Source organism: Carcharhinus amblyrhynchos, chromosome 6 (genome assembly GCF_965287045.1).
Source record: "Carcharhinus amblyrhynchos chromosome 6, sCarAmb.v2.hapA, whole genome shotgun sequence".
Classification (NCBI taxonomy): domain Eukaryota; kingdom Metazoa; phylum Chordata; class Chondrichthyes; order Carcharhiniformes; family Carcharhinidae; genus Carcharhinus; species Carcharhinus amblyrhynchos.
In genome coordinates, this window is record NC_137329.1 from 67,902,068 (window position 1) to 67,916,982 (window position 14,915).

The window sequence follows — 14,915 nt, forward strand, 5'->3', positions numbered from 1 at the left end:
ATGGTGAACCTTATCGAACGCCTTACTAAAATCCATGTATACCACGTCAACTGCCTTACCCCCATCCACCTCTTTGGTCACCTTCTCAAAAAACTCAATAAGGTTAGTAAGGCACGACCTACCCGCTACAAAACCATGCTGACTATTTCTAATCAATTCATTACACTCCAAATAACTATAAATCCTATCCCTAATAATTTTTTCTAAAACCTAGGACAGATTGGATTGCTATGCAGAGACTCAACGAGTGGAATGGCCTTCATGACATAATTACTCCATTATCACAATGTAACTGCTGATCTCTCAGGCAACATCCAAAGTCCTTCACCCATCTGGCTGGTCTCTTTCCATCATCATTCTCTTAATATAAGGTGTCCTCCTGGTTCGGAATACCATCACCTACAGAAAGGTGGGGCCAATTCCCACATCAGCTTCCATGTTGATGTGCTAAGAGACTGGTCCTGCACAACTGTATGTACTTCAAAGGCCCACTACTAGCAGCTTAGCCCACTATTCACATCCAAAACTGGATGGATATTGTGGTCACACCATACAAAATACTGACATGCATCCACTCTGACCTCCACTAAGCATCAGGACCTGGGGATGGTTCCTGACAGGGTGTCAACAATCTTAGCAAAATCAAACTGACTGGATCACAGTCCAGGAAACTTAATCCCAATTAATAGATAGAATTACAGTTCAGGAAACTTAACCTCAATTAACAGATAGAGGCACCTCAGGAAACTTAATTCCCAACAAAGTCAAAACAAATGTCAAATTTAGGTAGAACTTTAATTGTCATGTTGCTACAGATTACACACAAAAATGCTCTCCATTTGATTTGTTCCATAGCATTGCCAGAATTAGCTTCTTTGGAAATCTGTGTTGTATTGACTGCAATAGACAATCCTGCCTCACAATCCACTTACGGGACAACATTCCGATAGACAGATCGGAAAGATCCCATATCCAGGCTACACTAACAGCAGCAATAGATAAACAGAAATAATCATTGCCTGGTCACAGATTAATGGGTTAATTGGAGAAGTTATTGCTGGAGAAGGTCGAACAAAACAATAACATTTCTCTAATCTGCCCCATACTGAGGCTGTAAAACAGAGAAACTTGACAGTGCAGAATGGTTTGCTGATGCTGATCACAGTGAATTTTCTCTGCTTTCAGGACTTCATCTGCATCTACACGACAAAGACTTCAAACAGGACACACCAACATTCACTTGCCAATTCTTGCCTTGTTGTAGGGAGCAAACATACTCTTCCAAATCTGATTAATGATGTCCCGGAGACTGGGGAGCCAAGATATGGCTGCTGGAGAGGCTTTGGAAAAAGACAGCAATAGGAACAAATAAGGTCATTGAGAAATTGATAAGCAGTCAGTTGTACTGATCAGTGAGAATGGGAGTGAAGAGACTAGAGAATGGATGGAGAAAACAGACTCAACATTCCCAAAGGACACATTTTGGCTCACAGGCAAAGAGCAGGGGGCAGGGACAGGTTGAGTAGATCTTTGAAAAACCCACGTGTTGGTCAGAGAAGAACTTACTAGTGTCAATCCTTGAGTTTCCTTACCCTACTCTTAAAACTGAAATGATATTTACTTTCTCTCAGTGGATGCTTCTTAGATATCTCACAAAGTCAGAAAGCCCAAAAGCTTCTGCCCTTTTGCAACAACCCAATCTCTTCCAACACTTGAATCCTGGTTTCAGTACTCAGGATACCACTGTAGTCGTTTCAACAAGTCACCTCTTGGTCAATCTCCACCATGCATATGGTGGTAACCCTATTATACCATAGATTAATGATTCCTATCTTGCAATTCTGAGCCTAAATAATAATTTTGGATCAGAAATTTAAAATCCAATGTTCAAAAACTAGGAGAAACCTAAGCAACAATGCAGTTAGTTAGGTATTCTCTTGACTGGGGACAGGTCAGTACAGATCTGCTGTGGTGATAGAATTAGCAAATCTGAGCAAAAGCCATAGTACAATGTCCTAGAATCATTGGAGCTGTTTGAAATTAGTTTAGCACTTCTAGAGGATTAGTTACGCGCTGAATAAGCTTTAGTGTCAGTAAAAAGGGACGTAGTGGCCTAGTGGTATTATTGCTAGACTATTAATCCAGAAACTCAGCTAATGTTCTGGGGGGCCGTGTTCGAATTCCGCCACGGCAGATGATGGAATTTGAATTCAATAAAAAATAAATCTGGAATTAAGAATCTACTGATGAGAAACCATTGTCGATTGTTGGGAAAACCCATCTGGTTCACTAACGTCCTCAAGGGAAGGAAATCTGTCATCTTTGCCTGGTGTGGCCTACATATGATTGTAGAGCCACAGCAATGTGGTTGACTCTCAACTGCACTTTGAATGGCCCAGCAAGCCACTTAGTTTCAAGGACAATTAGGAATGGGTAGTAAATGCTGGCCCAGGCAGCAAAGCCCATGTCCAATGAATGAAGGGAAAGAAAAGTCTTATGGAGTGGAGAGGTCTGTAAAACTAAGTGCTCCGAAAGGTTGTGATTTCAAATAAACCTATTGAATTATAACCTGATGTCGTGTGACCTCTCATCTTGACAACCTCAGCCCAACACCTCATCATGGTGTCTCCACATCATGGCTAATATTGACAGGAGGCATAGATACTCATGATAGAGTCTTCCTGACTGCTCTGAGAACAGCATTGTCAGGGTTCAGGGAAAAATGTCATCTATATCCATGTCTTTGGAGTAAGAAGTTGGGAAAAAGGGGAAACATCAACTAGTGGAACACACTCACCAGGGTCCAGTCTGACAATCAGCAGGTAGGCTAAAAACACAGCCAAAAATAACTTGCGAAGAAATAGTGAATGTAGACACCTGGTGGACAAGGCCAGGACTTGCTGAATAACTTTGAAGAATGAGTTTTCTGCTGGAGAGAAAGAGAGAGAGAAGAAGGTACAACATCATAACGAGCTTCTATCATTTTTCTAAAACTCAGTTGCATCAATACTGTTAGAGCATACAAGATGGGAGTTTGTTCAGGACAGTGGTTGAATCAAATTTCAAGCTAACACAAGCATAGGTGAGGATTGCAGCAACAGTTGAGTTGTGACAGAGAGTTGGGCAATATCAGAGATAGAAATTGATGGTCTTAGTGATGGTGAGCATGTGTAGTCATAAGCACGTCTGAAACAAATATGAAATGAAGGCCTTAGACAGTAGTCTAGGATAGGGATTGAGCTGGTGATTAAGAAACAGAATGTGCGTGGCAACTGGGGATAAGGACTGCCAATGTCTTCCTAATATTTAATAGAAGAAAGTTTGGTCTCATGCAGACATCAGATAAGCAACTTGGTAACTCTGAAGCAGTGGCGGGGTAGGAGGGAGAGCAGGAATCCGTTAGTGTACATGAGGCAACTGACATTGTGCTCTTGGATAACATCACTGAGTAACAGAAGGATCTTTAGTGCACTATAGGTTTGATGGTGAAGGAATGGGAAGAGAAGCCATTGAAAACAATTCTCTTTGAGTGGAAAATCATGTCTCACAAATTTGAATGAGTTTTTTGAAGGGGCAACCAAGAAGGTAGATGAGGGCAGTGCAGTTAATGTTATCTACAAGAACTTTAGCAAGGCCTTTGATAAGTTACCACAAGGTAGGTTGTTGCATAAAGTTAAACCTCACAAGATCCAGGGTGACATAGCCAAATGGATACAAAATTGGTTTGATGACAGAAGACAGAGGGTGGTTGTTTTTAAACTGGAGGGCTGTTACCAGCAGTATGTCTCAGATCAGTGCTGGGTCCACTGTTATTTGTCATTTATATTAATGATTTGGATGAGAATATTAGGAGGCATGGTTAGTAAGTTAGCAAGATTGGTGGCATAGTGGACAGTGAAGGAGGTTACCTCAGATTGCAATGGGATCTTGATCAGGTGAATGGCAGATTGGAGTTTAATTTAGATAAACACGAGGTGTTGCATTTGGTAGATTGAACCAGGGTAGGACTTACTTAGTTAATGGTGGGGCGTTGGGGAGTGTTATAGAACAAAAAGATCTAGGGGTACAGCTTCATAGCTCCTTGAAAGTGGAGTCACAGGTGGACAGAGTGATGAAGAAGGCATTCAGCATGTTTGGTTTCATTGGTCAGAAGACTGAATACAGGAGTTGGAATGTCTTGTTGAAGTTGTACAACACATTGATAAGGCAACATTTGGAATACTGTATACAGTTCTGGTCATCTTATAGAAAGGATATTATTGAACTGGAAAGAGTGCAGAAAAGATTTACTGGTATGCTACTGGGATTTGATGATTTGAGTTATGAGGAGAGGTTGGATAGACTGGGACTTTTTTCTCTGGAGCGTAAAAGGCTGAGGAGTGATCTTATAGAGGTCTATAAAATAATGAGGGGCACAGATCACCTAGATAGTCAATATCTTTTCCCAAAGGTAGGGGAGTCTAAAAATAGAGGGCATAGGTTTAAATTGAGAGGAGAGAGATAACAAAGGGTCCAGAGGGGAAATTTTTTCACACAGAGGATGGTGAGCATCTGGAACAAGCTGCCAGAATTAGTAGTAGTAGAGGCGGGTATAATTTTGTCTTTTAAAAAGCATTTAGACAGTTACACGGATAAGATACGTATAGAAGGATATGGGCCAAATGCAGGCAACTGGGACTAGCTTTGGGGATAAAAAAAAAAGAGGGCGGCATGGACAAGTTGGGCCAAAGTAACTGTTTTCGTGCCGTAAGCCTCTATTGACTATGACTGAATAGTAAAGAATGGAAGCAAGAGAGAGGTATTGGTGAAGGAGAACACAGTTACACAAGATATCATTTGTGACTTGGCTATGAGAAGTTTCAAAGCTACAGCCTGGGCTGGGGGAGGTGGGGAAAGAGAGGGAGTGCTGGGAAGAAGCCAGAGGGAAATGGAGAGGTGATTTTGATGATACTGTTGAGAATGATGTAGAGAAGTTGGTGGCAATGTTTACTTTTCCGATCCCATTATTCATTATAATTTCCAGAAGTTGTTAACTCAATAACACATGTTTACGAGAGTCCGTTTATTCTGTTGCTAGCAGAATATTAATGGATGATATACTCTGACAAACATATTGAAGAATCACCTCATTCTGTCCCACATACTGTTTTTAAAGTTTATTTCGTAATGTCACAACTAGGCTTACACTGCAATTAAGTTACTATGAAATTTCCCTAGACACCACACTTCAGTGCCTGTTCGGGTATACTGAGGAAGAATTGAGCGTGAAACCATAGAAACCACAGAAAATTACAGCTCAGAAACAGGCCTTTTGGCCCTTCTTGTCTGTGCTGAACCATCTTTTGCCTAGTCCCACCAACCTGTGGAGGGACCATATCCCTCCACACCCCTCTCATCCATGAACCTGTCCAAGCTTCTCTTAAAATGTTAAAAGTGACCCAGCATTTACCACTTTATCCAGCAGGTCATTCCACACTCCCACCACTCCCTGCGTGAAGAAGCCCCCCCTAATATTCCCTTTAAACTTTTCTCCTTTCACCCTTAACCCATGCCCTCTGGTTTTTTTCTCTCCAAGCCTCAGTGGAAAAAGCCTGTTTGCATTCACTCTATTTATACCCAACAAAATCTTATACACCTCTATCAAATCTCCCCTCATTCTTCTACTCTCCAGGGAATAAAGTCCTAACCTATTCAATCTCTCTCTGAAACTCAGCTTCTCAAGTCCCGGCAACATCCTCGTGAACCTTCTCTGCACTCTTTCAACCTTATTTACATCCTTCCTGTAACTAGGTGACCAAAACTGTACACAATACTCTAAATTCGGCCTCACCAATGCCTTATACAACCTTACCATAACACTCCAACTTTTATACTCGATACTCCGATTTATAGAAGCTAATGTACCAAAAGCACTCTTTACGACCCTATCCACCTGTGACGTCACTTTTAGGGAATTCTGTACCTGTATTCCCAGATCCCTCTGTTCAACAGCACTCTTCAGAGTCCTACCATTTAGCCTGTACGTTCTACTTTGGTTTGTCCTTCCTAACTGCAATACCTCACACTGAATTCCATTTGCCATTTTTCAGCCCATTTTTCTATTTGGTCCAAATCCCTCTGCAAGCTTTGAAAACCTTCTTCACTGTCCACTACACCTCCAATCTTTGTATCATCAGCAAATTTGCTGATCCAATTTACCACATTATCATCCAGATCATTGATATAGATGACAAACAACAATGGACCCAACACTGATCCCTGTGGCACACCACTCGTCACAGGCCTCCACTCAGAAGCAATCCTCCACAAACGCTCTCTGGCTTCTTCCATTGAGCTAGTATCTAATCCAATTTACTACTTCCCCATGTACACCTAGCGAACGACCCTTCCTAACTAACCTCCCACGAGGGACCTTATCAAAGCCTTGCTGAAATCCAGGTAGACAACATTCACCACCTTCCCTTCATCCACTTTCCTGGTGACTCCCTCGAAAAACTCTAATAGATTGGTCAAACATGACCTACCACGCACAAAGCCATGTTGACTCTCCCTAATAAGTCCCTGTCTATCCAAATATTTGTACATCCTATCCTTTATCATACCTTCCAATAACTTGTCCTCCACCGACATCAAACTTACTGACCTGTAATTTCCCGGATTTTTTTTGGAACCTTTTTTAAAGGTGACCAATGCATCTAACCAGCATGTCTTTCAGACTGTGGGAGGAAACCAGAACACCCAAAGGGAACCCACGCAGACACAGGGAGAACATGTAGACTCCGCACGGACAGTGATCCATGCCAGGAATCGAATCCAGGTCCCTGGCGCTGAGAGGCAGCAGTATTTTATCTTTATTAACCACTGAGCCATGTGTGGCAACCACAGTAGGATTGAGCTTGTATGACTTTTCTTCACTTCCTTCATCGTTCAGTATCCTGTTGATGAGTATCTAATGCAGACTAGAACAGCGTGGAGGGCTGTTAGCACCATTTTAGTAAGGCGTTTGATAAGGTTCACCATGGTAGGCTTCTGCAGAAAATGCAGATGTATGGGATTGAGGGTAGTCTAGGAAATTGGATCAGGAATTGGCTAGCAGATAGGAGACAGAGGGTGGTGGTTGATGGTAAATATTCGTCATGGAGTTCGGTTACGAGTGGTGTGCCTCAGGGATCTGTTTTGGGGCCACTGCTGTTTGTAATTTTTATTAATGATCTGGATGAGGGTATAGTTGGGTGGATTAGTAAATTTGCTGATGACACCAAAGTCAGAGGTGTGGTAGATTGTGAGGAAGGGTGTCATAGTTTGCAGGGAGACTTAGACAGGTTGCAGAGCTGGGCCGAGAGGTGGCGGATGGAGTTTAATGCGGAGAAGTGTGAGGTAATTCACTTTGGTAGGAATAACAGATGTGTAGAGTATAGGGCTAATGGGAGGACTCTGAATAGTGTGGATGAGCAGAGGGATCTAGGTGTATGTGTACATAGATCCCTGAAAGTTGGGAATCAAGTAGATAAGGTTGTTAAGAAGGCATACGGTGTCTTGGCGTTTATTGGTAGGGGGATTGAATTTAGGAGTCGCAGCGTCATGTTGCAACTGTACACAACTCTGGTGCGGCCGCACTTGGAGTACTGTGTGCAGTCCTGGTCCCCACATTATAGGAAGGATGTGGAGGCTTTGGAGAGGGTGCAGAGGAGGTTTACCAGGATGTTGCCTGGTATGGAGGGGAGGTCCTATGAGGAGAGACTGAGGGATTTGGGGTTGTTTTCGCTAGAAAGAAGGCGGCTAAGAGGGGATCTTATTGAAACATATAAGATGATTAGAGGTTTAGATAGGGTGGATAGTGATAGCCTTTTTCCTCGGATGGAGAAAGCTAGCACAAGGGGGCATGGCTTTAAATTAAGGGGGCTAGTTATAGGACGGATGTCAGGGGTAGGTTCTTTACCCAGAGGGTGGTGAGGGATTGGAATGCCCTGCCTGCTGCAGTTGTAAATGCGCCTAGTTTGGGGGCGTTTAAGAGATCCGTGGACAGGTTTATGGACGAAAAGGGATTGGTTTAGGTTAGTGGGTCATTGTTTTTTAACTGGTCGGCGCAACATCGTGGGCCGAAGGGCCTGTTCTGCGCTGTAATGTTCTATGTTCTATTAGCTAAGTATCCCTGTCAGTTCAGGGAAAAGGGGTAAACAGCCCTGCGGAGGGCCAGAAGCTGTACTTTTCCTGGATGAGGATAAACACAGTTACACAGAGTGAGGGAGGGAAGTCGCACTGGAACGTCATTACCTGGTTGTCTGCGCTGGCTACAGCCTGCTGGGATGAGGCTCCTACTGTCCACTGATGCTTGCTCCATTTGCTGGGTCCTCCTATTCTCTATGACTTGTAGCATTGTTCCCCTCTGCTCCTCTGTCAACAATACTGTGTCCAGAATCACTTCTTCTGCTTCTGCATAAAGTCCAAGCGGTAGCAGCACATGCAACAGATACATCTCCAACACCAGCCCTGGACCACAGCCCAGAGCACTCAGACTATTGCAGTACTTCAGCCAGACTTCAACTGTTTGCTGCACGCGGCCTGGCTCTCCAACCTTGCTGTACAAAGCGATGCTGGTAAACACAAGACAACAAAACAACTTTATCAGCTTTGAATGTGGTTAGCATTGCTGCCTCACAGCTCCAGGGACCTAGGTTTGATTCCCAGCTTGTCTGTGTAGAGTTTGCACCTTCTCCCCATGTCTGCATGGGTCTCCTCCAGGTGCTCCAGTTTCCTCCCACACTCCAAAGATGTGTGGGTTAGGTTAATTGGCCATGCTAAATTGTCCCAGGATGTGTAGGTTAGAGGGGTTAGCGGGGTAAATGTGTGGCGTTGTGGGGATAGGGCCTGAGGTAGGATTATGGTCGATGCAGACTCAATGGGCCGAATAGCCTTCTTCTGCACAGTAGGATTCTATGAATATTTGAAGAGTTTAAAGAGTTTGCATTAAGAAAAAAGGAACTGCATGGTGGTGCAGTGGTTAGCATTGCTGCCTCACAGCACCAGGAACCTGGGTTCAATTCCAAATTTGGGTCACAGTCTGTGTGGAGTTTGCACATTCTCCCCATGTCTGTGTGGGTTTCCTCCCACAGTCCAAAGATGTGCAAGTTAGGTTGATTGGCCATGCTAAATTAACCCTAGTGTCAGGGGATTAGCTGGGTAAATATATGGGGTTATGAGAATAGGGCCTGAGTGGGATTGTGGTCAGTGCAGACTCAATGGGCCAAATGGCCTCCTTCCACACTGTAGGGATTCTATGATTCTAAGTACAGCACAGGGTTACATACAGAGCAAAGCTCCCGCTAACCTGTCCCAAACAATACACAGTGCTTATATGGAGCTCTGAGCTTTTGGAACATAGAATAGGATCCCTACAGTGCAGAAAGAGGCCATTCAGCCCATCAAACCTGAGCCAACAACAATCTCATCCAGGCCCTATCCCCATTGACACAGTATAAGTCCATTCAGCCCAGCATCCCAAGGCCTGTGTGAGATTAATGTTGATGTGTATTCCACTTTCAAAAAGATGAATAAGCTCACCAGATTTGGAGGATTTTGGCAGGTATTTTCTCTGGGATCTCATAGATTTCTAGAACCCAGCCCAACACCTGCTCCCACTGGTTCAGTTCAGCTAGAGCCTGAATTCCAATGATGCACAAGGAAAACCTCACATCACTGCTGCTTCGGAGAGTGCTGAATGAAGAAGAGAAGACAAAATCAAACTATTAATGAGTGATCCACATGCAACACATATCATCAGAAAACACATGGGCAATAGCAGTCTTCCAAGTAGATAACAGAAACCTCAGAGACAAAGACACATACCTCACAGTGAACTCCACACATTTGGTCATTGTTTTTTTAATCATAGAATACCTACAGTGCAGAAGCAGGCTAGGCCATTCAGCCCATCGAGTCTGTACCTACTCTGACAGTATATTGTACCCAGGCCCCATAACCCCACACATTTACCATGACCAAGTCACTTTAACCTACACATCTTTGGACACTAAGGGGCAATTTAGCAAGGGCAATCCACTTAACCCGCACATCATTGGAGCACGGGAGGAAACCTGAGCACCAGAAGAAATCTACACAAATATGGGGAAAACTTGCAAACCCAAGGCTGGAATTGAAGCTGGGTCAGTAATATTATGATGTGGAGATGCTGGTGTTGGACTGCGGTAAACACAGTAAGTAGTCCCACAAACCAGGTTAAAGTCCAACAGGTTTATTTGGTAGCAAATGCCACTAGCTTATGGAGCACTGCTCCTTCATCAGGTGAATGGGAGTTCTGTTCACAAACAGGGCATATAAAGACACAAACTCAATTTACAGAATAATGATTGGAATGCGAGTCTTTACAGCTAATCAAGTCTTAAAGGTACAGACAATGTGAATGGAGAGAGCATTAAGCACAGGTTAAAGAGATGTGTATTGTCTCCAGACAGGACAGTTAGTGAGATTTTGGAAGTCCAGGCAAGTTGTGGAGGTTACAGATAGTGTGACATGAACCCAAGATCCCGGTTGAAGCCATCCTCATGTGTACGGAACTTGGCTATCAGTCTCTGCTCAGCGACTCTGCACTGTCATGTATCACGAAGGCCGCCTTGGAGAACGCTTACCTGAAGATCAGAGGCCGAATGCCCAGGACCCCTGAAGTGTTCCCCAACAGGAAAAGAACATTCTTGCCTGTAATTGGTGTTCATTTATCCGTTGTAGTATCTACATGGTCTCCCCAATGTACCATGCTTCAGGACATCTTTTCCTGCATTGTATCAGGTAGACAACACTGGCCAAGTTGTAAGAGTATGTACTGTGTACCTGGTGGATGGTGTTCTCATAAGAGATGATGATATCCGTGTCGATGATCCAGCATATCTTGCAGAGGTTGCTGTGGCAGGGTTGTTCGGTGTCATGGTCACTGTTCTCCTAAAGACTGGGTAGTTTGCTGCAGACAATGGTCTGTCTGACCATTCATGTCACACTATCTGTAACCCCCACAACTTGACTAGGCTTATAAAATCTCACTAACTTTCCAGTCTGGAGACAATACACATCTCTTTAACCTGCACTTAACCCTCACTCCACTCACATTGTCTGTACCTTCAACACTTGATGAGCCGTCCCTAACGTTACACATACCCAGTATCACCCCTTTGCCCCTTACCCGGTGTCGTGCCCCCACTCACCCCCACCCCCAATCACCCCCACTCACCCCCACCCCCCACTCACCCCACCCCCCACTCACCCCCACCCCCAATCACCCCCACCCCCAATCACCCCCACTCACCCCCCCCCACCCACCCCCACCCCCAATCACCCCCCCCCACCCACCCCCACCCCCAATCACCCCCACCCCCACCCCCCACTCACCCCACCCCCCACTCACCCCCACCCCCAATCACCCCCACCCCCACCCCCACCCCCACCCCCAATCACCCCCACCCCCACCCCCCACTCACCCCCAATCACACTCCCTATTCCCTCTCTCATCCCCTCAGCCTCCCACTACCCCCGTCTCCACCTCAACTCTCACCTGCTCCCGCTCTGCCTCAGGCCTCGCTCTGAAGCCTTCAGAGCTCCAGGGAAATCTCTCCATAGTTGCAGTCTCTCCGCAGCCCGGAACACAGCAGCCAGTCCAGGGCCTCCCGGCTGCCCGGGAACATCGCACAATTTACGCGGCTCCGGCAGCGCCGAGCCCCGCATGACCCCGCCCCTGAACCCGCGTGACCCCGCCCCTGAACCCGCGTGACCCCCGCCCCCTGAACCCGCGTGACCCCGCCCTGAACCCGCGTGACCCCGCCCCCTGAACCCGCGTGACCCCGCCCCCTGAACCCGCGTGACCCCGCCTTATGTGGGTTTGCTTTGGTGCAGTTAGGAGACTGTCTGCTTCGTGGTAAATGCAAGGTGATGCATTTTTGGAAGAAATAATGTAGAGAAGAAATAATAATTTAGGAAGAAATAATATAGTCCTACAATAAATGGTAGGACTATTAAGAGTATAGAAACGCAGAAGGACCTGGGGGTGCAAGTGCACAAGTCTTTGAAGGTGGCAGTACAAGTGGAGAAGGCTGTGAAGAAAGCCTTTACAGGAAGGGGTATTGAGTATAGGAGCTGGAGTCTAATGCTTCAGTTGTACAGAATGTTGGTTCGGTCGCATTTGGAGTACTGCGTTCAGTTCTGGTCACCTTACTACCGGAAGGACGTGGAGACTCCGGAGAGAGTGCAGAGGAGGTTTACCAGGATGTCGCCTGGTATGGAAGGACTGGGGTATGAGGAAAGATTGAAGAAATTGGGGCTGTTTTCCCTTGAAAGACAGCGACTGAGGGAAGATCTAATAGAGGTATATGTGAGCTATTTCCTAGATTGGAAACAAATATTACGAGGGGCCACGGGCTTAGGGTGAGGGGGGCAAGGTATAATTAGGATGTTAGAGGGAGGTTTTTCACACAGAGGGTTGTGGGGGCCTGGAATGCTCAGCCAAGTAGGGTGGTGGAGACAGGCACACTGGAGTTGTTTAAGGCTTACTTAGATAGGCACATGAGTGGACTAGAGATGGAGGGATACAAAAGATTGTTCTAATTAAGGATCAAGAGCCTTAGGACATTCCTGGGAATCAATAGATTCCTATGGGCCATCCAACATATTTTATGGTTCACCTGTCTTATGTTTGAGCTTCTGGGGATCTTCCGTGAATGTCTGTATAAATTGTGTATGTTTATTGATGTCTTTTCTTTTACGTCCACAGGTGATTCAGTCTGCCTTGTTGACCAACAAGGGGCATACACGCAGTGGGTCGTGCGAGGGCTGCTCTTGGATGTTGCTTCGAGAGTTGCCTAATGCTTCACGTCGTTAGTGTACACTTAAACTGAACCAATTGACGGGCAACACGACAGCTCAGTGACTATCACTGTTGGCTGTGCAGATACATGGACCTGGGTCGGATCTCTGACTTGGGCCAGTGTCTGTAGGAGTTTGCGTGTTCTCCCTGTGCTTGCATGGGTTTTCTCCGGGTGCTCCGGTTCCTCCCACACCCCAAAGACGTGCTTTTAGGCTGATTGATGTTAACAAATTGTCCCTAAATTAGACCTCTGTTAATCTGGCGCACATATAATTCTCTAAATTTGCACACCTTTACTGTGGAGTCCAAGAGGCGTAGGCAAAAGTCGTAGGTAGAAGAAGGATTGGAGTGAGGCACTCACTGAATGTTAAAGTGGGCGGCACGGGTTTGTAGGGCCAAAGGGCCTGTTTCCTGTGCTGTGTTGTTCTTTGTTTGTTTATGGTCAGCACGTTGTGATTGATCTTGGGAGATCAAAGAACACAACAAGAAGCCATTAGCAGAGAAGGTAGTACAGCTGCAGGAGGTAGAGCTTGTACATCACAAGACATAGGGAGGCTCTGTCATACCTGCAGCACTCCAGTCCAAAGATGTGCGGGTTACGTTGATTGGCCATGTTAAATTGACCCTAACGTCAGGAGATTAGCAGTGTATATATGTGGAGGTATGGGAAAAGGCCTGGGTGGGATTGTAGTCAGTGCAGTCTCGATGGGCTGAATGGCTTCCTTCTGTACTGTAGAGATTCAATGACTCCAGTACCGACCTACCAGTTAAGTATGGACAGTAAGAAGTCACACAACACCGGGTTAAAGTCCAACAGGTTTATTTGGCAGCACTAGCTTTCAGAGTCTCCAGGTCCTTCTTCAGGTAAGTGAGGACTTGCATTCACAAACAGGGCATATAAAGACACAAACTCAATTTACAAGATAATGGTTTGAATGCCGTTATTTACAGGTAATCAAGTCTTAAAGGTAGAGACAGTGTGAGTGGAGAGAGCCTTAAGCACAGGTTAAAGAGATGTGTATTGTCTCCAGACAGGACAGTTAGTGAGATTTTGCAAGTCAAAGAACACAGAACAAAAACAGCCCAGGAAACAGGCCCTTCGGCCCAACGAGCCCGCGCCGCCATTTTAGCATTACCAGTCCCCCCTCCACCCATGACCCTTATCTATGCTTATGGCATTCCACATTGAGGGAAACTAATTTAGGGACAATTTATTACCTCCAGTCAGCCTAATAGCACATCTTTGGGTAAGCATTCTCCAAGGCGGCCTTCACGACACACGACAGCACAGAGTCACTGAACAGAGACTGATAGCCAAGTTCCGCACACATGAGGACGGTCTCAACAGGGATCTTGGGTTCATGTCGCGCTATCTGTAACCCCCGTGACTTGCCTTGGTTTGCAAAACCTCACTTACTGTACTGTCTGGAGAATTATAGACGGGAATTATAGACCGGTGAGTCTCACTTCTGTTGTGGGCAAGGTTTTAGAAAAAATTATTCGGGATAGGATTTATAGTTATTTGGAGAGTAAATAATTGATTGGAGATAGTCAGCATGGTTTTGTGGCGGGTAGGTCGTGCCTTACTAACCTTATTGACTTTTTTGAGAAAGTGACCAAAGAGGTGGATGGGGGTAAGGCAGTGGACGTGGTGTATATGGATTTTAGTAAGGCGTTTGATAAGGTTCACCATGGTAGGCTTCTGCAGAAAATGCAGATGTATGGGATTGGGGGTGATCTAGGGAATTGGATCAGGAATTGGCTAGCGGATAGGAGACAGAGGGTGGTGGTTGATGGTAAATATTCATCATGGAGTTCGGTTTCGAGTGGTGTGCCTCAGGGATCTGTTTTGGGGCCACTGCTGTTTGTAATTTTTATTAATGATCTGGATGAGGGTATAGTTGGGTGGATTAGTAAGTTTGCTGATGACACCAAAGTCGGAGGTGTGGTAGATAGTGATGAAGGGTGTCATAGTTTGCAGGAAGACTTAGACAGGTTGCAGAGATGGGCCGAGAGGTGGCGGATGGAGTTTAATGCGGAGAAGTGTGAG

At 45.4% G+C, this 14,915-nt stretch overlaps 1 protein-coding gene across 2 annotated transcripts; it reads right to left on the reverse strand.

Moving 5' to 3' along the window:
- Positions 1–776: 776 nt before the first annotated feature.
- Positions 777–11,139, reverse strand: pex26 (peroxisomal biogenesis factor 26). 2 transcript variants are annotated; one of them, XM_080190585.1, is made up of 5 exons: positions 10,846–11,139; positions 9,562–9,714; positions 8,275–8,594; positions 2,798–2,926; positions 777–1,340 (listed from the first exon to the last, which is right to left on the reverse strand). In XM_080190585.1, the coding sequence occupies exons 1-5, from the start codon at positions 10,938–10,940 to the stop codon at positions 1,237–1,239; spliced, it is 801 nt and encodes a 266-aa protein (XP_080046711.1). In that variant the 5' UTR covers positions 10,941–11,139; the 3' UTR covers positions 777–1,236. The 2 variants fall into 2 exon arrangements, with proteins under 2 accessions (XP_080046711.1, XP_080046709.1); XM_080190583.1 differs by having other exon boundaries at positions 2,798–2,929; positions 10,846–11,137.
- Between the last annotated feature and the right edge of the window lie 3,776 nt (positions 11,140–14,915).

Coding starts and splice junctions, on each gene's coding strand:
- pex26 (XM_080190583.1), bottom strand. CDS start 10,940: ATGACACCGAACAACCCTGCCACAGCAACCTCTGCAAGATATGCTGGA. Junction 9,715..10,845: donor ATGAGAACACCATCCACCAG/GTACACAGTACA, acceptor TTCTTCATTCAG/CACTCTCCGAAGCAGCAGTG. Junction 8,595..9,561: donor GCCAAAATCCTCCAAATCTG/GTGAGCTTATTC, acceptor TGTGTTTACCAG/CATCGCTTTGTACAGCAAGG.